The following is a 25,797-nucleotide window of genomic DNA, read 5'->3' as shown; positions in this document are numbered from 1 at the left end:
AGGTGGGGTGGGGGAGAGAACCAGAAGAGTAAAAGTGAGAAAACTCGTGGGCTGAGATAAAAACAGTTTAATAGGTAGAGCAAAAGAACACTGCGCGGAGAAGCAAAGCGAAAGAAGGAATTAATTCACCACTTCCCGTCGGCAGGCAGGTGTTCAGCTATCTGCAGGGAAGCAGGGCTCTATCATGCGTAGCGGTTGCTCGGGAAGACAAACGCCATTACTCCGAATGTCCCCACCTTCCTTCTTCCTCCCCCGGCTTTATATACTGAGCATGATGTCATATGGTATGGAATATCCCTTTGGTCAGTTGGGGTCAGCTGTCCCGGCTGTGTCCCCTCCCAACTTCCCGTGCACCCCCAGCCCACTCGCTGGTGGGGTGGGGTGAGGAGCAGAAAAGGCCTCGGTGCTGTGTGAGCCCTGCTCAGCAGTAACTAAAACATTCCTGCTTTATCAACATTGTTTCCAGCCCAAATCCAAAACACAGCCCCATACAATCCAAAACACAGCCCCATACTAGCTGCTATGAAGAAAGTTAACCCCATCCCAGCCAAAACCAGCACAGAAGACTCTTCATTGTCTGGTTAAATTGTAGTGTCATAGAGGATGTTACATGCCTTGCATTATTTTTAAAATCTCTATCTCTCTCTTCAATATTGAGAGTTTGTTTTTAATGTCAGGAAGCGTAAGTTTTTCTGGCCATTCTTCATTTAAAGCTCGAACCTCCTGTGTGCGACTATTCTCAAAACTTTAGGTGGCTTTTCACTACTTGAGGGTGGGATTTTCAAAAGAGGCTGAGGTTTGCATCAGAGTACTGGATTTTGGACCTTCGGCCCTAGATGTGGGTATGGTGTCAACTTCTTGAGAAGAGCTTATTTTGTTAACGGGGACAGCAAGGATGGCAGGGCTGGAGAACACCGCTATGGGAGCCAGGACAAGACTTTGAGAATTCTGGGTTTCAGCAAGTAGGTCCTGCAGGTCATATTATTATTGTATTTATTTTTTTATTAAATTGTGTTCATTTGCAGTAGTTTTTGCACAGTTAAGGCTATCCGTCATTAGGATGAGAATGTATATAAGCCATTTTCCCAGCACAGAGCTAAAAATCAGAACGCATGAGCTACAAATGCAGCTCATGCAGTAGGGATTTTAACTGCATGCTAGGCAAGGTGCCTGTTGTGTTTCAGGTGGCACTTCCAGCTAGCACTCGGATATGAGAAGGTAAATGTCTTAAAAATAATCCAGACAGACCAACCCCATTTGAACGTTACGTTTCCAACTGGTTGAGAAATATCATTCCTTTGCCTGATAGCAAAGCCATCTATGCAGCAGCACTAACTCATATAGAGTCTAGGGAGCAACTCCTAACCTACAAACACCAGGGACATTAGCTGTCTCCTGCTACCCTGTTGAGCAGAGGTTTCCACTAACACAAGTCAGGCTCTGTGCCTAGGTCTTCATGGTAACTTCTGGATTCATAGAAAATACATCAGGAAAGGCCCCTGAGTTATCTAATCTACCTGTTCCCACAAGGATCAGTTCCACCTAGATCAGTATTGACAGAGGATTGTCTTAAAAAACCACCAGTGATTGAAAGCCCAGAAAATAAAGGAAGAAACTAAATGTAAATTCAGCAGCTTCGATCACCTGCATGGTCCAGCATAAACAAAGATTGTGTATGGGGAGCTTCAGCAAGTTTTATAATCTGGAGCATAGTTTTTAAATTGTCCAAGTCCAATAGGTTTCTGACTAGGGGATTCCTCTAAAGTCACTTGCAGGTTAATCAATCTCCCTGTGTTTGAATGTGTACACAAACAGAAGCAAAAGATTTGCCACAGTGCTACTCCAGTGAACCAAAATGAAGAGGGAGGCTTGATCTCGTATGCTAGGAATTTCTCTGTGTATTAGCTGGGAGAAAGGTAACGTTATAGCTCTTTCAGTAAATGAGGTTTTTGAAAGAACATGTAATTTATCTTCTTTATGTGGTCTTTATTCCCCAAAGGATACCACTGCTGAGCATTTGTGCAGAATGCACATTGTTCCTGGTCTGCATTTAGTAGAAGACATGGTAAAAGCCAAGACTGTGTGGACCTTGTCAGGACATCAGCTAACATTCAGCAGCCAGGTAAAGGATCTCCTGAACTGAAGTCCTGGACTGCTGCTTTCATGTAGGAGAGACTGGAGCTTGAGCATAGTTTCCCTGATGTGCTTTCTTAACCAGAAAACCTTTTTCTCTTATCAGCCTGCCTGCGATCAGAGCAACAAGCTCCTTTGTGAAGTCCAAAGCAAGGTGATTTAAGACCAGACACCCCAAGCAATCATTTCTCCTGTATTGCAGACAACCAATTAGCCAGAGTCTGACTTATGTCTTTCCTTGGTCTGTGTATGTATTCTGGAGAAGAGACATTTTCCCTACACTGTTAGCAGCTACAATATCCATGTGGCTGACATGGAAGAGGCAGTAAAGTCTCTCTTCAGACTGAATTGCTTTTCCTTGGAGATTGTGTGCTTGGCCACAGCCACAAGCTGAATATTTTCTCTTCCAGTGTCCCTTTTCCCCTCTTTCTACTTTGTTTTTCTTAGTCGTCCTAGCAAAGAGTTTTTCATTGTTATGTTCTGATATGGAAAGCTTTTTTCCCTTTTTCAGTTGACTCATATTTTCCAGCATCTACTGTTCTCTTTCCATCCTGCACTTTTCCTGCATGCATGCTCACAGCTGGCCAAGGGAGAGCCGTGTGTTTCCTCTCTGAGGATCCAGCCTTGGCCTTGAGGTCTAGGTCCTAATATGTGCACCCTGCGTCCATCAAAAGGACAAAGCACTATTTGGAGCTGGGGAATCCGAACTGAGCTTGTCAATACTCCTTTTAAATTTCTTTCCTGTTGGTTTATTCAGGAGTCTTTTGATCTGGGAAGTCTGCCCTCCCCTTCCTTTGTTTCAGCCAGAATCCTCAGCGATGTGAACTGAAGTTCAGGGCAGGAAGGAGCAGTTCAAGAAATACACGTGGTGAAATGAAAAGCACGGGGAAGTTGTGCTTGCCTGAATTTGGATTATGGCTGCAGCACCAATACCCTGATGCTGAGTTTGCAGGTTACCCTTGGCATGCCTCCATACGCCCAGCTTCAGTGCATGGCTGTATGCAGTATCGAAGGACCAGATATGTGCCTTATAATTCAGTGAGCCTGACTGGTTTGGCTTTGTTATGAAGACTCCTTGTTGGCATTATGAGCCAATAAAAGTTGCAATCAAAGCTGTAGTTCCAGGATTGCCTCCAAATTCTGTCCTCCGGTGCCCTGGAGGCACCGGTCATCTCTCCTTGTACTTGGCAGAGTGATGCAGCAGCTACTTGATGGTCAGTGCACCCTTTTGTGATCCAGAGCTGGGATCAAGCATTGTTCACGCTCAGACAAACTTAATTCTAGAGCTGACTGTCCTGGATTAGGTCGTCTTTCTGTAATAAGACTTAAGGATCAAAATATTACCCAAACTCAAGTAGAGGTGGGATGTTTGTTTTACACTCAGGCCACCCCTTAAATGTACTTTTTCCGGAGTAACTCTGATTGTGCCTGCACCTTGCTGACCCATAGGCAGAGAGCACTGAAGGGAACAACGATTTATAGATCTATCGTGATAACACAGATATACCACAAGAAAGTAACCTTTTCTTATTATCCAGACGTACATCAAATCATTTCGATATCAAGACCTGCCAGGGGAACTGTACAGTATTTTGCAATCGAACCTTCCAGCCGCCAATGGCATCATGCATATTGTTAACGCCCTAAGGAAAAAAACCAGCACTGACAACCTCGGAAACCCACAGGTACATGGACGTTCGTATTTCTTCTGTTTTATGGGACAGCAGAATAAACTTCCAAATCAGTGAGGTGCTTTTTAAAGGGAAAAGGCTATTTATTTTGTTTTCAGCTCCTGATAAGGCCTGTTAAGCACTATTATGTCAGCATACCATAAAAAGTAGCTAACAGCACTGCATAGCTAGATACAGACCTCGCAATGATGCTTTTATAGTGCTTAGATGAGTAGAGAGTTCTGCTTTCATGAGTATCACTGCCTTCATAGCAAATGAGCTCTTTGTCAGTTGTATCTTACAGAACACGTATCTTACAGGATAAATATTGAAAAAGCATTTTTCACATAAAAATCAAAATAAGATTTTCTTTAATCAGTCTGTACTGCATTTTGAAATTATAATCAAAAAGTTGTCTTTGCATTAAAAATATTTAAAATGAGGACAAATAATCATTAGAGTTTTGCATTTTGAAGTCACGTCTTGAATTTAAGACGCTGGGCCGGGGTTTCAGGTCCAAGTTCTGCTAAGCACTTTTCCCTGTTAGCTGGGAGAAGTTTTTGCTGTAGCTACTACATTGCTATGCCTGAGCGTTTTTATATTGTTTCTATATGCAGAAAGCAGGCCCTCCTCCCTCCTTGCAAAAAAAATTACTCGTAGAATGACCACACTCTTGGATTTGGTAGGATTTTGGTAGTAGTTTGCACTGACTTCACACCATTGTAATTAATCTACAAAAACAGTCAGACTGTGTAATATTATGGTTGTATTCTGTGTGTTTAAAAAGTAGCTGGAGTGTTGTGTTGAGTGTTAGTAGCTCTTCAGCTGAAGTGCCCTGAGGATGGTGTATCAATTGTACAAGTTCTGGGTGTTCATATGGATTTGGTTGTGCCCATCACTGATGTTTAAGTCTGCTGTCAGTTACGATGCTCTCAGTCTTATGACCTGCATGAGGATGTTTTCCAAAAAGGAGTGTCTGAGGTCCAGAGGGGAAGCTGGACCTCTGTGTTTGTGTGCTCACGTACCAGCAGGGAAGGATTTGCAGCTACTCTGGGATGGCAGGACAGTAAGAGAGCTCGCTGCAGAGCTTGTCTTTCTCTGGACTCCTTCAGACATTTCCTTCCCCTGTTGGCTTTGCAATGAAGACTAGTGATCACGTCAGCCATTTTTAGCATCAAATCCCTTTGTACCAGTGTCCCTTGGAAATAATGTTCCGCATGTTCTATGGGAAGCACTTTCTGCCAAAAAAACCATGCAGATTCCTGCAAATAAAGGTCAGACAAGTCCCTTTACAAGTTTTGATACTTAAAGGGACATTCCTCCTGTTACCTTTGTCTTCATGGGCAACATGGCAAAAAGGAAGGTACCTATTTCCTCTGTGTTTTCAGGAATATGTATACGTACCGTATTTTCTCAGCATTGGGGCTCATTTGCAGGTGGCAGAGTGAACTCTTGTCCTCAAAGCACAGGAACACTTGAGATGACAGAGCAGCTCCACTGCCTACCAGCCCAGAACTGATTCGTGTATACTGATTTGTATATTGCTGGAAGTAGTGTGTCTCTAGTTTTAATGATAGTGAGCAATTGCCTCTTCATTTAATTTAATCTGCAGAACAGAAGGGTGCTCAAGTGCATGGAAAATCTGGTTTGTTGTACATCGGAAGGAGTTTGTGCATAAGTTACTGCAGGCTCAGTCCTTGCTAGGTCAAGTGGCCAATACAGAGGGTTTGAAGACTTGAGGATGATGGTTTCCTGTAGATCTTTACATGCATACCACAAACATAAACTGGCCAAGGACATTCCAGTTTGTGCTCAGACCTCGCTTCAGCCCCAGCCATTTTTTTACTCTTTGTATCTTCTTGCAGAAAACCATTGGTGAGATCCTTGCTTCAATGGAGATCTTCAGTAGATTTGAAACTATACTGGAGGTAAGCATGTTTGTGTCAGCCCCAGGAGGGTGTGGCATTGCTGCTGTTGCAAAGCCTGCTGCTGTTTTGTGGGAATTTTGAATACCGTTTAAATACATCTCAGTGGTTTGCCTTTCTTTGTGGATGCTTTTTTCTGTGTCATTTCTTATTTTGTGTATTTTACATAAGCAAATGTAATGGAAAAGATCAGAGTTTTCACATCTATAGGGATCTGGCACAAGCAGCAAGCATACATGCCTCTTTCCCATCTGCTTCCCCACCTCCCCTTCCCTTCTTCCCTGGAGAGTTTGTTCTCCAAAACATGTTTAGTTCTTGACCACTGTCAGGACAAAGAGTGAAGGTTTCATGCCTGCCCATGCCAAGCTAGATTGTAGCTACCTGGTTTTGGGGCGTAGATCTCTAAACAAAAGCAGTCCTGAGGTTATAAACCCTTGAGGCTGCTGCCCAGGATTCATTTAGCTAGTATTTTCACTCGGGACAGACTGATTTTTCTTTTACCTCCATCAGAGTTATCTGGATCTGCTCTAGCATTGCTTGCAACAATCTTGGCCTGCCTGTTTTCAGCTCTGTGGCTGTTAGTTGTTCACAAAATTCACTAACTGCAATTGTGATTATAGACTCGATTCTCTTTTTCTTCTCTTCAGGCAAAAAGATACAGTTTTAGTCTCTGTATACGTACTTGTGTGTTTAAAGCATACAGGGAACATTAGCCCAGTACCCCCTTGTTCACATTAGCTGCGTTCACACCAGTGGTTTCATTGTCCAAGCTATGGTTTTGTGGCATTTATGCCTCTGTTATATTACATACCTATCCTTGGTGTCCAGTTGCCTCTTGTATACATTTGCTTTTCAATAGCTCTGCCTCTTGTTGGGTTGCTTAGTTTCCTCTCCCTTCCTGATAGGCCCCCCCAACTAACTCATGCTAGATCCACGATGAAACCTTTTATTGTTTTTGTTTTGCAGAACTGCGGCCTGCCTGCAATACTAGATGGACCAGGTCCCTTTACCGTATTTGTACCCAGCAATGATGGTGTGGATAAGTTGAGAGATGGAAGGCTCATTTATCTTTTCACAGAGGTGAGAGCTCATAGTACTTTAATTCATCCTGAGCTAACTGTGTTGCACTAGTCAACGTTTGCTGGAATGGCTTGTGCGATGTATCTCATCATTGCTGAAAGTTGCTCTTCCTGCAGATGGCTAAACCATGTCTCTGTTTCTGTAAGGCTTTGGGAGAGAAGTGAATGCTGACGGAACCTGCAATGAGAAATATGGTTAGCCAGATTGTTTAAACCTGATGTTTGGCTTGCTTTCCTCACCCCGGCTTTGGGTAGGGGAAAGTGAAGGAACTTAGTCGCCAAGGGAATTTGCTGCTGTAGTACATTGGCATTGTCAGTGACTGGTTAAAAGAAAATGTAGTTGCCTCCTCTTACTCCTGAGCATTGAAGGGTTATCTAATTTTTATGTTCTCTTCTTTCCTTAGGGCATAAATAAGCTTCAGGAACTTGTGAAACATCATATCTACACTTCAGCAGCGGTAAGGCAGGCAGCTTTCATTCCAGATAACTGGGGTCCTTCGGGCCAGCATGTTATCAACTGTGTTGTTCAGCATAGAGGTTGGAGTGTTGATGACTTCAGCTGCTACTTCTTGGACTTACCCTGGAGGAGCAGAGATGTGATTCAGGATCTGATGAGGCAAAACATTTACCATGGAAGTGGTTGCCAAAAGGGACAGCTTGTGCTCTTCCATCATAAAACTCCGAGTTTCCTGGGAGTGATGGTGCTCTTTAGTTGGATGGCCTTTACAATGAAAATATTATCCAGCAGAGTTTGCTGCAGGCAAATGCTCTCTTCTTATCAGTTTAATTTGTTAAACTATTAATTAGGAGTGCGCTTTAATTATGAACTCTCCAGCCTACAGCTTCCCTAAAACACTAATAGCGGCAACAAAAAAGTTATAGCCAAGTGAAGAATTGGTCTAAATTCCCTGCTCCTTTTCTTCTCTCCTTGGGCTCCACCTGACTAAAGTTAGAGATGGTACGAGTGAGCCTGTGCTCTGCCCTGGTACTGCCAATTCTTGCACCAATATTGCCGTGTACTACAATACCATGCATCAACAAGACATTTTCCCTTATAAAATCAACAAGAGAAATGTTTAAATTTAGACACAAAACCTGTGGAGGAAGTGAATACTCAAGCATTATGGTACAATGTAATGTCCTTCATTAAGAAATATCAATATTATTCCCATTCTTTACTGAGAAGCAAATGTCAGTCCTTGTGGTTTTCCTAATTGTCATAGAGAAAATGAGCAGCACTTTGACAAAACAGCAAAATGTAGTTTTGCTTGCAATTGATGAATAACAACATGGTAACAAGCTGAGCTACTCTTCAATAACCTGTTGGACACAAAAGTAACAATTGTCTTGGTGCTCAGAACTTCCCACTTCTCAAAGCATTAAGTTTCTTAGTACAGTAGCTGTAGTTTACGTTTTTTCTGCCTTTAGAAAAAAGCTTATTAAATCAATATATGTTCTGTATTATTATTCTGGCTGAGCTTTCATTGTTTATTGAATATGTCCTGGAAAATCCCCTTATTAGTGTGACCCTACTTGCAGCTGTATTAGTAAGAGACACTATTAGTGAGACTTGATTTCAGCTGTGCTGGACTGTTACTTACATAAGAAACGACAACCAAGGCTGCTGCTGCTGCTGGCACCACTGTGTTTGTGATATTGCTGACGATTCACACAAAGTCCTGGATTTCCCTCTGACCCATTGTGTTTAAGGTATTTAATGAAATGTAAATGTTAAAGTCAAGTCCCCTTTAGAAGGTTTTTTAAGTGGTGGGAATCATGGAAGGATTCTGTAACCTGTACTGAAATGACCCTGCTTTTTCATGCTACTGTTCCCTTGTGGTTTTATTTCAGGTGACTGTAGAGAAACTGATAATGATGCCTCACATTGTTACTATGGCTAACCAGATAGTTACCATCAACATCAGCGGAGATGTAAGTATGAATCAAAACCCTTTTGGGCAAACCCTCCTGTGCTAGGAGAAAATTTGGACGTGGTTCTGAACAATGTGGTTTCAGCTCATCTCTGCTTCCTCCTCTGCTTAAAAAACTAGACTTAAATGAGGTCATTGAATTAGTTTGCTTCTTATTCAACTTGTGACTCCAGTAAGAGGCTTGACCATTTGTGTGGTGGCACTTGATGTTGTGTACCATCCGTTTCCTGCATTGGCTTTATGTAGTTGATACAGTCTAACAGGCTAAAGTGCAGATAAAGTATTTGTGTTTTTGCATCAGGGAAGAATTCTGATGGATGAATCAGGGATCCCCTTAAACATGCGAGACATTGTGGCATCAAATGGTATTATTCATACCTTGGACGGCATCTTCATCCCTCCTTCAATAATTCCCATTTTGCCTCACAGATGCAATGAAGAGCAACATAAAATCGTGACGGTAAGTCAGCTTCTCCCATTCTCACGCTAGCGGTTGCTGTAGGCCCCACACTCGCCTGGAGGGACAAAAGCAGGCTGTCTAAATTGCATCTGGGAAATGTGTTCCCTCTGAGAGGTCCCCTGATGTGAACTTAGGCTGTATCAGCACCGTCAGTGTTTCTTCTGCTAGCACTTGGCACTGCTTTGCTGGCAATCAGCAAATGTTCTTCGTAGGTTGTTGTTCTTTCCTTGCACCCCTCCTACCTTTGATTCAGAAGTACATTTGCCTTTTCGTAAGGCCTTATATGATCTTCTTCACACCACAGTTGCTAACTCAGCTGAGAATGCTTTGTTGCCATCGCTGTCAGCGTTGGTGTCCTGTAGTCTGGATGGGAAGCAGTCATTCAGTAGCAGGAGCTACCAACACTGTGCAATATTCTCACCTGAACAGTTTTGTGTACCTTATTTTAGGTGCTTGCTTTCCAATTTGATCATTGGTAGGTTACTGAAGAAAGAAGATGAGGCTCTGAATAGGCAAGAGGTACCTGATTTGAAGGGACACAGTTAATGCCAAGTGGCCAGAGGGTTCACATAACTTGCTGATTTAGTAAGGCTGCTGCAAGGATGCCCAAGGTGTTTTCCAGCAGAGCTGGGTGTCTTAGTGGCTGATAGACTCACAGGGTGGAGACAGACCCCGTCTTGCAGTCAGGTGCAAGCATCTCCTCAAGACAAAGGAGTCATGTCATTTAAGTGCTAAACTTACCTCATTTCAGAGTGTGGAAACTCCCTCCTAGGAATGTTTCTGATACATGTTGTGATGTTTTGGATATATACTGGGACCAGTAGCTCTGTAGTGTTCATGGCATGGGGAATGGGTTCCTTTGAGAAGATTAAGTTTTCTCCTCTTGCTTTCTTAAAAGGGCTCTTGTGTGGATTGTGAGGCCCTCAACAACAGCGTTTGCCCACCTGGCAGCAGAGAAATGGTAAATATTTGTGGTTATTCTGGTAGTTTCTTCTTTGCATGATGACATACAGACACACTGATAGACAGTTTCTAACCCAAGACACTTTCAAATGAACAGAGAGCAGGAAAGGTAACCAGTAGAGAGGCTTGTTAGAGGATACGTACTCCCTGCACATCCATGCTCTGTGATCTCAGACTGTCACCCACTAACTGCTCTGTGCTATTTCTTATTCTGAAGTCTGTTTGCTGAATCAATGGTGAGAGCTGTGAGACAGTCTAGGCTAAATGAAATTGTAGACTTGCAGCTTTTGGCACTTCTGCTCTGCCTCAGGCAGAGCTTTCCTGCTTGCATGCTGAGTCTGCCAGCTCCTCCAGACTGCCAGAACCAAGCCTGATCCCACGAGTACCATGCAGTACTACCACTGCCTGTATCATGGCCAGAGAATCACAACAGGCTTTCTGCACTGCAGAGGGTGAGAAACAATTTGTTCTTGGCCTGTGCTCCCTGTTGATTCAGAGATGAGCAGAACTAACTAAAGGTGGAGTAAGGAGGAGGAGGCTGGGTGCTGGTGTTTGAGTTATCCCATGCTGAGTTTAGCAGAACAGCACATTCCAGGAAATCCCCACATGAAGGCCAGGCCCAAGATGTTGTTTGTGAAAGCCAGAAATGTGTTCACCACTGTTGGGTGTCTTCTGAGAGATCTGACTTTCAGGAGAACTTGCTGAAGTGGTCTCAAGCATGAATGTCTGAAGTAGAGCTCTGCAAAATCCCTAGTTGCTCATTTTCCTCTCTGAATGAGGCATGTGAAGCCAGAATCATCTGTGGCCCAATTCTGCCCTTGTCTAACTCCATGACAGGTCATGACCATTGTTCCAAAATTATTTGCAGTCCTTTCCCCTCTCTCTCACCCTCTCCCTGTCTGTCTCACCTCTCTCCCTCTTTTTCCTTTTCTCCCTCACACTCTCATTCTCTTTCTTACTCCCCCTCTGCCCCACTCTCCCTCCCTCATGCCTTCCCGCACCTCCTTTCTCTTTCCTCCACTCTTTCTTATCCTCTGTTTCTCCCCCCTGCCCTTTTGTCCCCCTTGTCTCCTCTCCCTCCCTTCCTCTCCCTCCCTTGTACCCCCTCTCCCCCTACTCTCCCTGTCTCCCTTATCATAGACACTATTATTAGAACAAAAGGGCAGCACCTTTTGTGCTCAGACTTGGGGACTGCTGGGAGCGAGAGGAAGCCGCTGTGTGCCTTCTTTCATGATAGGCATGCCATACCGGTATCTTGTTCACCTTGGCTCCTCTCTGAACTTCCTCAGCTCAGAGATAGGCATAGTTGCTCTCTGCAGCAAAAAGAGCGGAGGGGAAGGTTACGGTGCTGATGACTTGTTTTGTTTGTACAGGAACCAGAGCTCTTCCCAAAAGAATGTGTCTACATCCATGATCCACAAAACCTGAATGTCCTGAAGAAGGGATGCGCCAGGTACTGCAATCAAACCGTCATGGTGAGTGTGATGGAAGACCACATTCCCTTTGAAAGGAGCTCAGTGTTGCTTTTTCTTGTTCATCAGAAGAGCTCTGACTCCTTGAGCTGAGAGAGGGCTGGATAGGTGCAAAAGGAAGGCTGTCCCATGCAAAGGGCCATCCCCAGGACCGTCACATGAACTGGCTACCCGCTTTCTCTTTGGCAAACACAGAGAGAACACAGGGTACCAACCTGCTGCAAATGTTAGAAAGCAGCTCAGTTAAACCTGAGTACAATAAATAAATAAAATAAAGCACACTGATTGCAACCAGCCAAGCTGGAGGAAGCCACGAGACAAATGGTGCAGTGTTAGCTGTGGCACATTTTCTCTGAGAGTGCCCTCGTTTTAGCATTTCTCCCAAAGGAAGCTGAGCACAGGGAAAGTGCTGTAAGCTGTGAAGTGATTGCATCCTGTTTATGAAACATTGTCAGATGGTTTGGGAGAGTCACTCTTAGTGAGTTTATGGACCTCACGTTTGTCTGCAGCTCCTGAGCTCTCACAGTGCCAACTATATGGAGTGATTTGTGGGTGTCTCATTAAATACTGCTGATTGTTTGTCTTGTAATTGTTCTTCTGTTCGTCAGTCGTGACAAGGCCTGTGATCCAGGACTGCTACATCCCTCCAAAGGAATGCAGTCCTCGACAAGGATAAAGTAGGAGTGAGTGGGCCAGCACTATCAAAGAAATAAAAGCTTATAGAAAACATGGACCTTATTTGTTGAAGTCGGAGAGAGAGAGCAGAAAATAGTGATTTATTCTGAGAAGAATAGGCTGTGAGCAGAAAGGGGAGTATTGTTGAAAAATAATTTCAGTGCAGGAGCTCCTAGAAACACAGATGCCAAATGAAACCGTCCATTTCAGTCCATGGCAGAGAGGAGGACCATGATTTCAGAATTATGAGGGCAGGATGACTCCAGGCAATTCTTGTTAAGTCACGTCATACCTTACCAATTTTGCTTTTGTTTCAGAAACCTGGATGCTGCAAAGGATTCTTTGGTCCGGACTGCATGCCATGCCCAGGGGGATTTTCCAGTCCATGTTATGGCCGGGGAAATGTAAGTGTGAAAGATCCTGCTGTGTTGCAATGAGCAGTTGAGACAGGGTGGTTAGAGAGTGTAGTTGTAGATAAGTACAATTCAGAACTTGTGCTCTAGGGCTAAGCCCGCAGCGGTGGCAGCAGAAGATCCAGGGAGAATGGCACATACTCAGTGGGTTTTCTATCTTGAGCTCTAACGTGAATCATGTCATGGCTATGGGGACAGCTCTGGCTATGTGGGATTTTGTGTTACTACCACTGCTCTTCAAAGTCCTATTTTTTGCTGCAAGTATCAAAGTGCCTTTGATAGATATCAACGCCTTGGCTTTGCCTTAGTTCCCTGAGTTTCAATCACTTTAGTTTTCCTTTTGTTTTCCTTCCAGTGCAGCGATGGCATACAAGGGAATGGCAACTGCCACTGCTTTGAAGGTTTCAAAGGAATAGCCTGCCACATCTGCTCAAACCCAAACAAGCATGGCGAGAACTGTGATGAAGGTTGGCAATTCTGATAGAGAGACTAGAGGGCAAGGATGTAGTGCAGGTTCATGTATTCTGGATTCCTTTCTCACATGGCCAGTGTCATGAAAGAAGTGACAGAAATGTCATCACAGGTGTCCCTTCAAACAACAGCGGTGAAAACATGGCTGATATGACAGTGGTCATGGGGGTCTTGGAAACATCAGCCAAATTTAGGTGTGGGACTTTGATTTAGATCTCTCCTGCTAGGAAAGAAAAGACAGTTGACAAGGACCTTGAGCTTGATAGCCTAAATTTGAGCCTGTTCTTACAGCCTATAAAAAAACATGTTCCTAGGTGGTCACAGGATCTGTTCCCTGGCCAGGTTTTGAGTTACGACGGATGTCTCTCAGCAGACGTCCTTCTGTCAAGAACAAATGGGATGATCATTTGGTGTCACAAGAGATTGTGAAGGGAAGTTGGGAATCTACAAAATGCCATCACTGTGGTGGATTCTGGACTTTTTGTAGTTACTGATCTTACTCCATGTACTTGACAGATTGTGGCTGTGTCCATGGTGTCTGTGACAACAGGCCTGGCAGCGGTGGTGTGTGTCAGTCCTGGTCCTGTAAGGAAGGCTATACTGGGAAATTCTGTGACAAGACATCCAAGAACTGTGGCCCAAGCGGGCTGTCCCAGTACTGCCACCAGAACGCTGTCTGCAGCCTCAATGACACAGCAAGGTCAGTCCTTCTGGCATACACATTCAGGTGGGCACAGTGTCACTGTACAGACACACAGCAGCTGAGAGGCTGCCAGCCCTGTAATTGTGTATATATGTCTGCATACTTGTTTCACAGGATTGAGTAATGCAGCCAACCTGCTAGAAATCAAAGTCAGGTTCTTGTTTGCTTGAGAGGCTCAAACTACCTTTTTGCTCTCTGCTGGCTTTCAGAAGGAGCTGCTCTATCTGTGTGCCTTTTGTGCTTATACTTTTAAGGTGCATCTGCATGGATGGATATGAAGGTGACGGGTTTTCCTGCCAGCCCATAGACCTGTGCAGTCAGCCAGAACGAGGAGGCTGTTCACAGAATGTAAGTGGGGTCAGACTGTCAAAGCATGGAGAAGCAGCTCCTATCAATCAGAGCAGGGACCCAGGACTCTGGGGTCTGTTACACATTTTGTGTGCTAACTTTCCCTGTCTGTAAGATGAGGTGGAATAACAGGTACCTTGACACCGTTGTCATAAGGCTGTCAATCATTTGGGGTGGTGCCAAAATGCGACACCCCAGGGAGAGCTTGTCTGATTTGCACCAGATATTTTAGCAGCTACGGACATTAGCTGTATAGATAAATTTTCGTTTGTATTGATTTTCCCCTCAAGCTCTTCCGTGTGTGTTAGTTTCTCTGTTGCTGTGTTCAGGCTGTAGCTCAGCTGTGAGCCCCAACTCATATTTCTAGTAACCATCAACACTACATTATTATCCTTTCAACACTACATTATTATCGTTAGTAAAGAACTGTGGTGCTTTATGATGGAAATGACTGCCAAATGGTCAGACCTCATCATAATTTAGACCCCTCAGTGAGAGGAACACATTGGGCCATGTAGAAGGAAATAGAATGGCACTGGGTACAAAGTAGGTCTTTTCTGAAAGAGATCTGCCCTCCATCGTTAATTCCGTCCCGCGTGTCCAGGCACGAGATTGTGCTTCTCCTCTTCAGGGAATATTTCTTCTGTGATGGAAAAGCTTTACAGGATGGTAGGGAATGCCCTGGGAGTTCTGAGCCACCCTAGACACAAGTGTCTGCCTCTCTGAAAACACTAAATGTTTCCAGAATCGCTTTATTGTGAAGTTGTCTAGGACTTTTCTGGAGAAGATGCTTCCACCTGCCACCCACAGTGCTGGAATCAGAGTTGGACATTCAGAAACTCTCTGCAGTCTGATGAAGGAGATTTGTTGCTGTATTTGCACTGTGCTCCCTCCCTTCTTCTGAGCATAATTCTTTTTCTCTCCTTTCTCCTGGAGGCCCTGTGCACCAGTACGGGCCCCGGCACCGCTACCTGCCAGTGCAACACAGGCTGGACTGGGGATGGGAAAGCCTGCGTGGCTATCGACAACTGCATGCTGGAGAGCAGAGGGAACTGTCACATCAACGCTGACTGCATTTATATTGGCCCTGGCCAGGTATGATCAATGCTAAGCAGTCTGATGGTGGACTTAACATTTCCTAGACTGCTCTGAGATGGCCTGGGATGGCCGGAGGTAGAAATTGGGCTGGTCAGCAGCAAAGCCTGCTTGTCTGCTGCCAGAAACACTGGCCGCAGCTAAAACCACACAGTGTGCTTGCATGAAGCGAAATGCACTGATGCGTTTGAGGCTGCTGCTCTAGTCTGAAACTCGGTGCAGCAAAGGGAAGAGACTACACTGCATTATACAGCTTGATATAAGGCATCAGGTGCTGTATCCTCCTTGTTCCCAGATCACAGCATTGTCTCTGGGCAATGCTAAAATATACAGAAAAGCATATGCAGTTGTTCAGATAGTCCGTGGAGGGAGCTGGGCTGGCAGTCGAGCATCTTGAGATAGGAAGAAGGCACGCAGGAAAGGTGGCTTCTCAGGGTGCTGCTTCTCAAGGTGCTTCTCCCCACTGAGCCAGGGAAGCACTGGACAATGTGCTGAGAAAAGGTGCCAAATCTTTAGCAGGTTTTAGTGAGGTGAGATGTGCAAGTGCTCTCCTAGCTATCTTAATAGCAGGAAGCTTTGTAATCAACCCCTCTTCTCTTTCTGCCATTCACTAAGTCTGTGTCATTCCCTGAAAAGCTGGAAAGAAAGATGGAAGCCATCATCTTCGAGTGACTCCCCCGCAGCCAAGCAGTGCAAGGGATCAATGTGCTTGAGTAATCAGGCAGCATGTGTGCTGTGATAGAGGATGATGCCCTGCTAAGGAAATATCTCCGCATTCCCAGGTCTTGAGGGACCAGGAAGAAAACTTGGGAAAATAAATTAAGAATATTTCTTCTGCCTCTCTTGGGTAGCAAATGGGGATGCTCTGATAGGTCTATAAAATTGAAATGTCTCTTTCTTGCAGAGCAAGTGTGTCTGCAAGAGGGGTTATGCTGGCGATGGCCACAACTGTGATGCAATCAACCCATGCCTCATGGACAACGGTGGCTGCCACGACTTGGTGAGTAGCTAAAGTGCTGTCCCAAGGCTGGCATGGCAGTGGAGGTTCCTCTGCTCCCTGACAGAGGTTTTTCAGCCACGGAATTGAGAGAATCGCAAGGATTAACATTACATCATCTTATTGGCATGCCACTGAGGTGTTATAAAGGTTTGGTCTCCAATTTACCCAGACGGATCCTCTGATTTTTGTGAGTTACACAACCAAAGCCATCACCTAGGCTTTGCTGCATGAGGTGTAAATTCAGTGCCACCGTAAAGGCAACAGGAGGAAGGTGCTTCTGTGTGCTCCTCTAGCCCAGGCCATGGGAGGCCAGAATTCAATTCCTAGATAGGTGTAACACTGCATAACCTGTGTGTGCTCTCTAATTTCTTCTTTCCTTGTATTTGCAGGCTATGTGTGTACCCCTTGGAGGAGGAGAGAGATCTTGCGCTTGCCCTCAAGGCTACATGGGAGATGGCATGACATGCTACGGGGACATTCTAAAAGTGAGTAAAAAGCAAATGTCTGAGCTTTTGATATTGGAGAGAAATGGCTCTGCTTTTGCTTTCCTTTTTTGTCACCTGAGTTGACTCCTTCTCCCAGCACCAGCCTGACAGCACAGCATATGTGTCTGCCCAAGGCCAGAGAGACAGAACTGGTGCGAAGGCCAGTGAGCTCATAAAACCATTGTCAATAATTTCTAAGCTGCTCCACCCCTGTCTTTACTGTGCAATAAGTCATCTTTTTTTTGTTGTTTGGAAAGTTTTACAAGTCAGAGCTGCTAAGCCCCTTTTCTGTCATTAGAAATATCAAAGGCCATTGTGGATTCAATCCCTGTCCCTGGTAAACGTGAGCAATTGCAGATGAGTTGAAAAGAGTTTGTTTATTTGGGAATATATTTTTTTTAATGGCTGGAGTGTGGTTTTAGGAGTGCCCATCCCTCCCCATGATACACAGTGCCTGTAATGGTTGTAAGGTGAGAGAGGAATGTCTAAGTCATTATTGCCAGATTTGATATTGCAAAGGGCTCCTTTCCCCCACCCTGGGTCTCCCAGCCCTGCAACGCCAGTGCTCAGCAGGGGTAACCCTTCTGTTGTTTCTCTTTGGAAGGAGCTGGCCAGGAATTCCCACTTCGCAGGCTTCTATGACTGGCTTAAGGTAAGAACAGCGATGGGACGCCCGCACGGGTAAGTTCAGTAGAAGTGAAGTCTCTGTGAACGCTGCTTCTAGGGAAAGAGCAACTCCATTTATCTTGTTAGAAAAACAAAACAACAGCGAAGGAGAAATTGTTCCAGAGCAGGCATGTAGAAAAGCTCTGGAGTTTTTGATAGAGTGAGGGTCATGAGTGTGTTTGGGGGCTTTGTTTCTAGCACTGGAGGAAGCTGGGGCTGTGTTACACTTAATTTTTATGGTAGTATCATCTGTAACTCCTGGCCATCATAAAATAGCACAGAAGGGAAAGAAAAAGGGGTCGCGTTGTAATAGCTATTTTTCAGAAGAGCATGCTTTGAGAAGTTAGACTGTATGTTTGTTCCTTTTCTTGTTACTGCTTCTCTGTCTCTGGTGTGGCAACAACAGAGACACTCCGCAGACTGCAGCAAGTCTGTGGAAGCATGCTATTATGTACGGCATCTTAATTGAGCTTTAGCTTACCTGTCCTGCTGCATACATTGCTTTTGCTAGGAATAATCTTGGTCCCTCCCCAAAACTGATGTTGAGGGCTCAGAAAGGATTTATGGATATGATTGAATGGGTTTGAAAATTAATCAAAGTATGAAAGTAGGGCTTAAAGCGGCAGGTTTTCCCTTGGCAAACAGGTGTCAACTGTTTTGGCTAAACCATCTGTGGCATTCATTGATTGTCAACAGCATTTACCTGCCAGGCACAGCAGACCATTCTGCGCTGCTGAAGCATATATGCGGGATGACTGTTGCTTACGTTTTGTGGTACAGATGTGGCACTGGCATGTCTTATTTGTTCATTTTTGTGCTTTGGACAACAGAAATCTCTCTTCAGCATCCCAGCAGGAACCAATGTCACTGCCCTGGTGCCATCGGAGGCAGCTATCAAAAACTTGAGCAAGACTGAGAAAGATTTCTGGTTGACCCCTTACATGCTGCCATTTTTAGTCAGGTATGAGGAGACTTTGCTTTATAGTGCCAAAGAACACTTAACAAAGCCGTGAGCTGGATTTCTGCTTGTACAAGACCAATAAAGAATTATCTTGAAATAAGTATAGAAGCAAGATTAAATATCTAGCAGGAAAAGAATTTAGTAGGCATTTAAAACATAACAGACCACAGACTATGGGAAGCGGCTTTATTTTTCATGTATTGGCAGAGAGAGATTTTTCCCTGTCATGTAGATGCAGATGGCATCAGGACAAGTAATTCCCTCCATTCTCTCCACATGCTTAACTACTTCATGTGAGAGACGTGAATGTTGGGTGGTATGGTCTTATCTCCTTGTTATTACAAATAATGCCCTAATCTTTTCTTTACCTGCCTTTGGCCTTTGTTCCTTTCAGGGCCCACTTTCTTGAAGGTGTCTTCACTGGTGAAAAGCTCAAAAAGTACGACAGGCCAGAATTACCCACCCTCAACCCACAGACCAGATGGCAGATAAACACCAGGAGCGGTGTAAGAGTTTCTTATGTAACGCACGTGTACCTGGATCAAATTAAACTGCTTAAGAGCTGCTGTATCCAGTGGGGAGCCTGGATGGGACACTGATGACCTCAAACTCAGACATCTTTTAAAAATTGTACCCAGATCAATCATGTGCAACCTTCAACAAACAATATATTTGTTTTGAACTTTCTTGGCAATTTCTAATCCTTTTGCTTCTCCCTCCGATACTTTCGCAGGTAGTAACCATCCAGAACGCAAGTATAGTTGTCAGCGACATCCCTGCCAGCAACGGCATTATTCATGCCCTCAGTAAGGTTTGTTGGTACATGCGATACTGGGAAATGCTGCAGTTATAGCAGGAGGTTTGTGTTGTGGCATCTGTGATGGGGCCAAGGAGGAATACATGTCTGGACGGTTAAGAAGGGATATAATGGCAAAAATATATTTGGTTATCACAAGGCCTGACAGATGTTTCCTGTGCAGCAGTGTTTAATGTTTAAAATATTTGTCTCCGGGACAAGCGGGAGGGGAGTTCCTCTTCTCTTGGCTGACAGAAGAAGAGTTAAGGCTATTGCAGAACTGTGTAAAATGAGGCCATTACTAATTGCCTTTCTTGCAAGCAGGACAGGAGTCTAGTGTGATTTCCCCCAGAGCCCCTTGCCCAACCTTGCTTATGAACTCACTTTTTCTGCAGGTGTTGTTCCCGCCTTCAGGAGGTATCCCACAGAGTCCCCCAGGTCTGCAGAAACAGCTTGAGACAGTTGCCTCATTCAGCACATTCAAGGAGTTGCTACAGGTAAGCAGTTGATGTGAGCACTGTTGTGGCTGTCAGAACTGTCTTTTGAGCAAATGCCTGACTTACCCGGTACCGATGGGCCAAAACTTGGACTGCCTGGTGAAAAAAGAGACCACTTGTTTCCTACCATTCCAGAGTGTTCTTCTGAAAAAGCTCTTTTGGGCAGCCAAAGGGTTATATAGTTGCAGTTAGATCTCTGTATCATTGGCATGTTATTACAGTGGAAGACGAACTGTCTGCTGCAGGCGCTGTCGTGCTTGTACAGGGTAGAGAAACCTAGAGGAAAAGGAAGCCTTGTTCATAATCAAGAAGCTGCACTTATGTCAGCCCAGGAGGAGGAGCAAGCAATTAGACGTGTCTGGCTGAGTGGAAGTTGTATATCCCATTTTCAAGCATTTCCTCTAGCGCTCTTGCCTTTATAATTGATTTCATATGTGGTTTCGTTTTTACTAAGTACAAGTGTAATTGCTAATGTTACTGTTTGGACATTTTTTAGCAATACCAGCTCACTGGAAAAATTGAGTCCTCTGAAAAATACACAGTTTTTGTTCCTGGAAATAATTCCATCGAGGAGTACTGCCGTGCTGCCAATGTGACACAGTTGGTAAGCTCGCTGCTTGCTTACAGTTTGAATATGTATTTTGGTAAGTGTAGGGACATGTATACTGTCAGATCATAAACTTGAGTTCAGTGGATTTGAGTGTGGAGAGGAGAAGCATATCTGATGCTAAAAGCTAGGAGAAATGTGGCAGAGAGAAATCAGAAGGTTTTCTGTGGTGTTGCAATGGGATCTGAAAAGAATATTTGGACTCCAAATGCAAATGTCTGAGTAGATTTGAATGTGGATAGATGGCACAACATGTTCCCCATTCTGGCTGGCTGTGGCATATCTGTGGCAATTTTGAAAGGTTCCAAAAAACTTTCATGACTTCATCCAGTAACAGAATCATCAGATGTGATCAGTCATCTCTGATAGGGAGTTACTAGGCTCTGTGGACTTAAGTAGCTGTTACAGATTGCTTAGGAACTCTTCTCATGCCATATCTCTGACTGAATTGTAGTCTAGGAAGTCAAAAGAGTCCTAACATTTGGATTTTTTGTGGATTTAGGACAATGAGACAGTGCAGTACCACATTGTACTGGGAGAGAAGCTCTTGCCCACGGACTTGAGAAGTGGAATTCATAAGAACAGCATGTTAGGGCTCTCCTACTGGCTAATGTTTTATCAAAACAGCACCCAGGTAAGGAGGGAAGACTGTTCTGCTATTTGAGGATCTGGCTAGACCTATCACTTTCTAAGGCTGGTGGCTGGATACACCCATGTCTGTTTTGGACACCCTTACAGTTTGCCTACTGTGGCAAGCTGTCAAGCAATCCATGCAAAAGGAGTTGAAGGTTATCATCTCAGCTGTTTCCTTCTCCTTTGCAGAAGTTTGTCAATAATATTCCTTTGGATGGAAAATTTCTTGAGACGAAGAATGGCATGTTGATCGGGGTTTCACAGGTCCTCCAGATACAGAAGAATCGTTGCACTGCCAATACCACCACCATACAAAAGGTAATGATGATTGCCGAGGAGCTGACCACCATTTCACAGGGTTTCTCCACCTGCTGAATCAAACTGATGGATAGCAGAAGACCTAAACATCCTACACATGGATGAGACAGTAGCTTGTGATCTGACCCCAGATGAGCCTCATGTGAAATGGGACATCATGGAGACTTGGCACTTCCTATCCTCAGACTCTGTACTTCTAATGCTGCAGATCCAGATCTGCAGCTCTTGTGCTGTACGTAGCTCCCATGCAAATCATGTTCAGTTCACTGGCTGGGGCTCTCTCACAGTGCCAATCATGGGGCAGGCTGGTGCAGGTACTCCCAGATACTCAGCTGTGGAAGTAGAATCCAGCCCAATTCTTGCATGGCATGACCACAAGCTCCCCCAGGAAATGCTGTGGTCTGTCTGGGAGCCATATAGCCAAAGTCCATCCACGTGTATCTTGGCCATCTGAAGACTGCAGGGTCAGAGTGAGGCAGGCCTGCCCTCTTACGGATCAGAAAAAAAGTATTTGCAGCCTTGCATGAAGGAACTCCAGGCCTGCAGAAAGCCCTACCCCGGCTCAGAGGCTCAGAAGAGGTGTAACATGGGATCTCTTCCAGTTTGTTTTGTGGTACGGTCTCTGGAGCGCAGAAATAAGACCTTGCGTGAAGCCTTTGATAGCAGCCAGGACCTGAGGGTCATGCATCATGATTTTTCTTCTTTCGGTGTTTTGAGCCACGGTGATAAATACATCTTTGTCTTTGTCCCAGCCAGCAGCCTGTACAGCACCATTTGTAATTCAAGAGTAGTGTCTTGGTGTGACATGGGTAGAGGGCACACATGTGACTTGTCCTGTTCTCTGTGCCCTAGTCAAGATGCGGCAAGTGTGAGAAGGGGATCAAGTGTCCCTCTGGATCAGTTCTTGTGGTGAGTCTCTGATTCATGTGACACCTCACAGACTGTTTGTAGCTAGTGCTTTGATGTCCTTTTATTGTTCTACAGATGTCATCTCCATACCTGAAAAAAATGTGCTCTTGAATCCTCTGTGGCTGATTCTTTAGCAGGTTTTGTAAGAGAAGGCAGACACCAAGGGAGGTTTATGCAGGAAAAACACAAACGTGAGCCATGAGGCTCCTTACAGAGCTGGCATCAGGCTTTGGTGGAATTTGAGGAGCCCTTTAGAGCATGCAGTGTGGGGAGTTTCCCCTCTTGGGGGAAAAAAAGAGATGTCTCTCTTGATCTTTACTCCTTTGGTGTTATCATCAAGGAAAGCCTGTTTAGGGGTGCCAATAGCGATTTCCCAGCCCAGACCATTGATTTATTCACATAGATGGGCTGGTTGTGCCTGCAGATTGTTTGTGAGTGAAAGACAAACATTTCCAGAGAGGAAAACAACTAAACATTTCATCTTCATGCTGGCTATGAATTGCCTAGCAGCCACATCTGACTTCTTAGGCTTCATTACTTTACTCTATGCCAAACATTTTCCAGTTACTTTTTCTCAGTATTCATAGTGACACGTATAATATGAATTTGGCAGGTAACAAAATAGACTATGTGTGGTGACCTCACATCTAGAGATGCCTCATTGGTCTCAGCTCTGGGAAGTCCAAATTTTTAGGGCAGTTCCTGTAGGATAAAAAGCATTATTTCTCTGTTAGGCAAGAACACGCCATATGTGCCAAAATGTATAATCTGTCTGAATATTGTAATATTTTCTGTATCTGTTAATTATACCTGCAGGAATTGCCAGGCAGCAAGAATCTTGCTCGCTGTGAATTACATTCTGGGAATAAAAGAATACTTGGCTGCCATTTCATCTGTGCAAAAGTTTCTCTGGTAAGAAAAACATTTGCTTTGGATTCATTTAGACAAAATCAAGATGGGCATTAGAAATACAACCATGGAAATACAGCCTGTGCTGAAGTCCTGGCTGCATTTGTGCCATTGCGTAGCTGAGGCTGGGCTCGTCTGGGAGTCGCTCTCCATCCTGGAGATAGAGGGCACTGGAGAAAAAACAAATGTGCGGAAATGTCTGCGCAGTGATGGATTGTGGTGTGCTGGATTGGTATTGTTACTTTGGGTTTTGCCCTGCAGAGGAAGAGAAGGAGTGGAATGTTTGTAGTCTGGTTTCCTAAGGAAATGAGGCATGAATGGTGGTATTTTGCTTGTGCGTGTGCCTTCCCGAATAACTGATGAGTAATTGGAGCTGAACCAAAGGGAGGAGCAGAAGGTCTCGCAGCTATTATGTCCCCTACCAGTTTAGTGAAAATGTGTGGCTGGGAGAAAACAATTGAAGAGGAAATGGTAATAGAAAGACTTGTGTGAATTTGAGCTCTTATAGGTATTGAAGCATCTCCCTGGAAAATTTGGTGGGAACGGGAGATTGAGAAGGAAGAGAGGCAGTTGGACATATGGTACCCACAGGCAGAGCTTCAGCGTTTGTGACTCACTGGGCACTTCTGTGTTCCTTTGTTGGATGATGTTTCTCTTCATCTGTACTTGTCCAACTTGGTCCCATCATGGTTGCCTCCCTCCATAGGTAGATATAGAAAGAAATTAGAGCAGTTAAATCAGGCTTCTGGACCAAGTCACCTTCTGGCAGAGCCTTTCTCTGCCCAACAGACTCTCTCACTGCTGGGCCCCATGCAGGAGATAGGCTGGATGGGCACAGGATTGAACATTTGTGTTACTCTCCAAATGGCCAGTGTTGCTCAAGGGCATTGCGGACCTTTACGTGAAGCTCTGGGTAACGGAGCACCCCATTTTAGGGGGTTCACTCCATCCTACCTGCGCACATCTGGCCCTTTCGTGCACTGTCAGAAATTATGGCTATCACATAGTTAAAGGAATAGAGTAGCTTCCACAATAAAGCTATACCTTGTCTGTGCTGCACATGATGGCCCACCCCAACCTGTTCTTGTTGGTTTTCCAGAGGTCCGTCTGCTGCCCCGGCTACTATGGACACATGTGCGAGATGTGCCCAGGGAAGCCAGGCCAGTGGTGCTCTGGGAACGGGGAATGCCAGGACGGCATCGAGGGCGGTGGAGAGTGCCGATGCTTGGAGGGTTTCCATGGCACTGCCTGTGAAATGTGCGAAGTGGGCCGATACGGAGCTGACTGCAAATCAGGTGACACTGACGGCTATTGCAGCTTGTCTCTACCTTCCTGCTCGCAAGGGGAGAAAAGTGGCCAAGTCTCAGCTCTCAGGAGGGGTGCTGGGAGGGAAGAAATGTCCCAAGACCTCTGAGACAGGTGAAAGCTGGCAGGCCACCGAGAGAGGGACAGTGGGAGTGAGTGCTTGTGATCAGCCAGAGGAGTGGCCCCATTTTTTATCCTCAAACCAAGGCATGACTGACTGTGCTATGCTGCTCATCTTGCTGCCACCCAAACTACAGAAAGTAGAGGTGGATGGTCTGTGCTTGGGTTTTTTGGCCTGATAGTGAAGGAACAAGAGCTGATACTCCTGTGACATTTTCTTTACAGCAGTTTGATGTGTTGGATTAGGAACAGAGCAGACAGTGAAATGGCAGCAAGACTCTGCTTGTGAGACCTGGTTGGTTTGACAGTGATGAGTGTTTATATTTCCCCTGCAGAATGTGCCTGCGACAATGGCATATGTAACGATGGACTTCAAGGGGACGGAAGCTGCGAGTGTTTCCCGGGGTGGAAGGGCCCTACCTGCCAAGAAAGTACGTGAGGGTGAAGGGGCCCTATGGTGTAATACTGCCTTTTTGGCAGAGGAATCTGCATGATCCTTTTTAGTTGCCAGAGCAATTCTGTGTTAGCTGAGCAAGGTGACCACAATTGTGTGCGCTTTGCGTTCCCCCAAAAGCTTATGAGACAGTGCTAGCTCATTCCTGCACACAAGCTTCATTTGCGGTGTGACTTCCCCAACAGCACATGAGCCCTCGAGTTATTTGGGTGAAATTCATATAAAGAAGGGCATATCCCCTGCTTCCATCTCCACTGAGATTTGAGACACCTCAAGAACAGCCCCTTGCCCTGGGAGAGAGAGGTGGAAGCTCACAGCTAGATTGGGTTGACCATGACTCCTGCAACTTGCCTAAGAAGGTGGCAGGTCTTGATTTGAAGCCTCCAAAGGGCCCCAGTGTGTCTGCTGAGTTGCTTTTTCTGCTCACAGATCCATTGATTTAGGTAAGCTCAGGCCATGGTCTGCAGTTCTCAAAAAATCTGTCCTTGTATGTCAAAGTAATATGTTGAAGATGATTGTTCCTGGGATTTGGAATTATGATTATGGGGTGGGGAGGAACCTGAGCTGCTAAACGCTTTTGGATTTTAAAGGTTTGCACACAACAATTGATTTTGTAGTGAAGTCAAATGTTTTGGGGGCATTTAGAAATGGAAATTGAGTGGAGCTGTCCCATCTAGTGTAAATGTAAAGCATGAAAAAAGTTCATCTTTTTGCTTCGAAAGGGGCAAAGCCAAATGGCCCTGTATGTCTGGATTAACGAGGTTTCAGTCCTTGTTTCATTCCTAGCCGTGTGGAGGCC

General features: G+C 44.9%; 1 protein-coding gene across 1 annotated transcript in view; it reads left to right on the top strand.

The window, feature by feature from the left end:
• Window positions 1–25,797, top strand: part of STAB1 (stabilin 1) — a 63,689-nt gene that overhangs the window by 20,652 nt on the left and 17,240 nt on the right. Inside the window, exons 12-39 of the mRNA XM_059823368.1 lie at window positions 2,000–2,122; window positions 3,672–3,818; window positions 5,669–5,731; window positions 6,695–6,808; window positions 7,212–7,265; window positions 8,659–8,739; window positions 9,040–9,198; window positions 10,097–10,159; window positions 11,535–11,636; window positions 12,626–12,712; window positions 13,077–13,188; window positions 13,709–13,892; window positions 14,150–14,243; window positions 15,180–15,338; window positions 16,243–16,338; window positions 16,728–16,823; window positions 17,428–17,475; window positions 18,320–18,450; window positions 18,845–18,956; window positions 19,184–19,261; window positions 19,642–19,743; window positions 20,240–20,347; window positions 20,853–20,984; window positions 21,173–21,301; window positions 22,154–22,210; window positions 23,027–23,122; window positions 24,219–24,414; window positions 24,880–24,975. Coding sequence (XP_059679351.1) covers window positions 2,000–2,122; window positions 3,672–3,818; window positions 5,669–5,731; window positions 6,695–6,808; window positions 7,212–7,265; window positions 8,659–8,739; window positions 9,040–9,198; window positions 10,097–10,159; window positions 11,535–11,636; window positions 12,626–12,712; window positions 13,077–13,188; window positions 13,709–13,892; window positions 14,150–14,243; window positions 15,180–15,338; window positions 16,243–16,338; window positions 16,728–16,823; window positions 17,428–17,475; window positions 18,320–18,450; window positions 18,845–18,956; window positions 19,184–19,261; window positions 19,642–19,743; window positions 20,240–20,347; window positions 20,853–20,984; window positions 21,173–21,301; window positions 22,154–22,210; window positions 23,027–23,122; window positions 24,219–24,414; window positions 24,880–24,975 — 3,019 coding nt within the window. The remainder of the gene's footprint in view (window positions 1–1,999; window positions 2,123–3,671; window positions 3,819–5,668; window positions 5,732–6,694; window positions 6,809–7,211; window positions 7,266–8,658; window positions 8,740–9,039; window positions 9,199–10,096; window positions 10,160–11,534; window positions 11,637–12,625; window positions 12,713–13,076; window positions 13,189–13,708; window positions 13,893–14,149; window positions 14,244–15,179; window positions 15,339–16,242; window positions 16,339–16,727; window positions 16,824–17,427; window positions 17,476–18,319; window positions 18,451–18,844; window positions 18,957–19,183; window positions 19,262–19,641; window positions 19,744–20,239; window positions 20,348–20,852; window positions 20,985–21,172; window positions 21,302–22,153; window positions 22,211–23,026; window positions 23,123–24,218; window positions 24,415–24,879; window positions 24,976–25,797) is intronic.

This window comes from Gavia stellata, chromosome 12 (genome assembly GCF_030936135.1).
Source record: "Gavia stellata isolate bGavSte3 chromosome 12, bGavSte3.hap2, whole genome shotgun sequence".
NCBI lineage: Eukaryota > Metazoa > Chordata > Aves > Gaviiformes > Gaviidae > Gavia > Gavia stellata.
The sequence above is the reverse complement of the archived record's forward strand: the minus strand, read 5'-3'. Positions and strand labels throughout refer to the sequence as shown.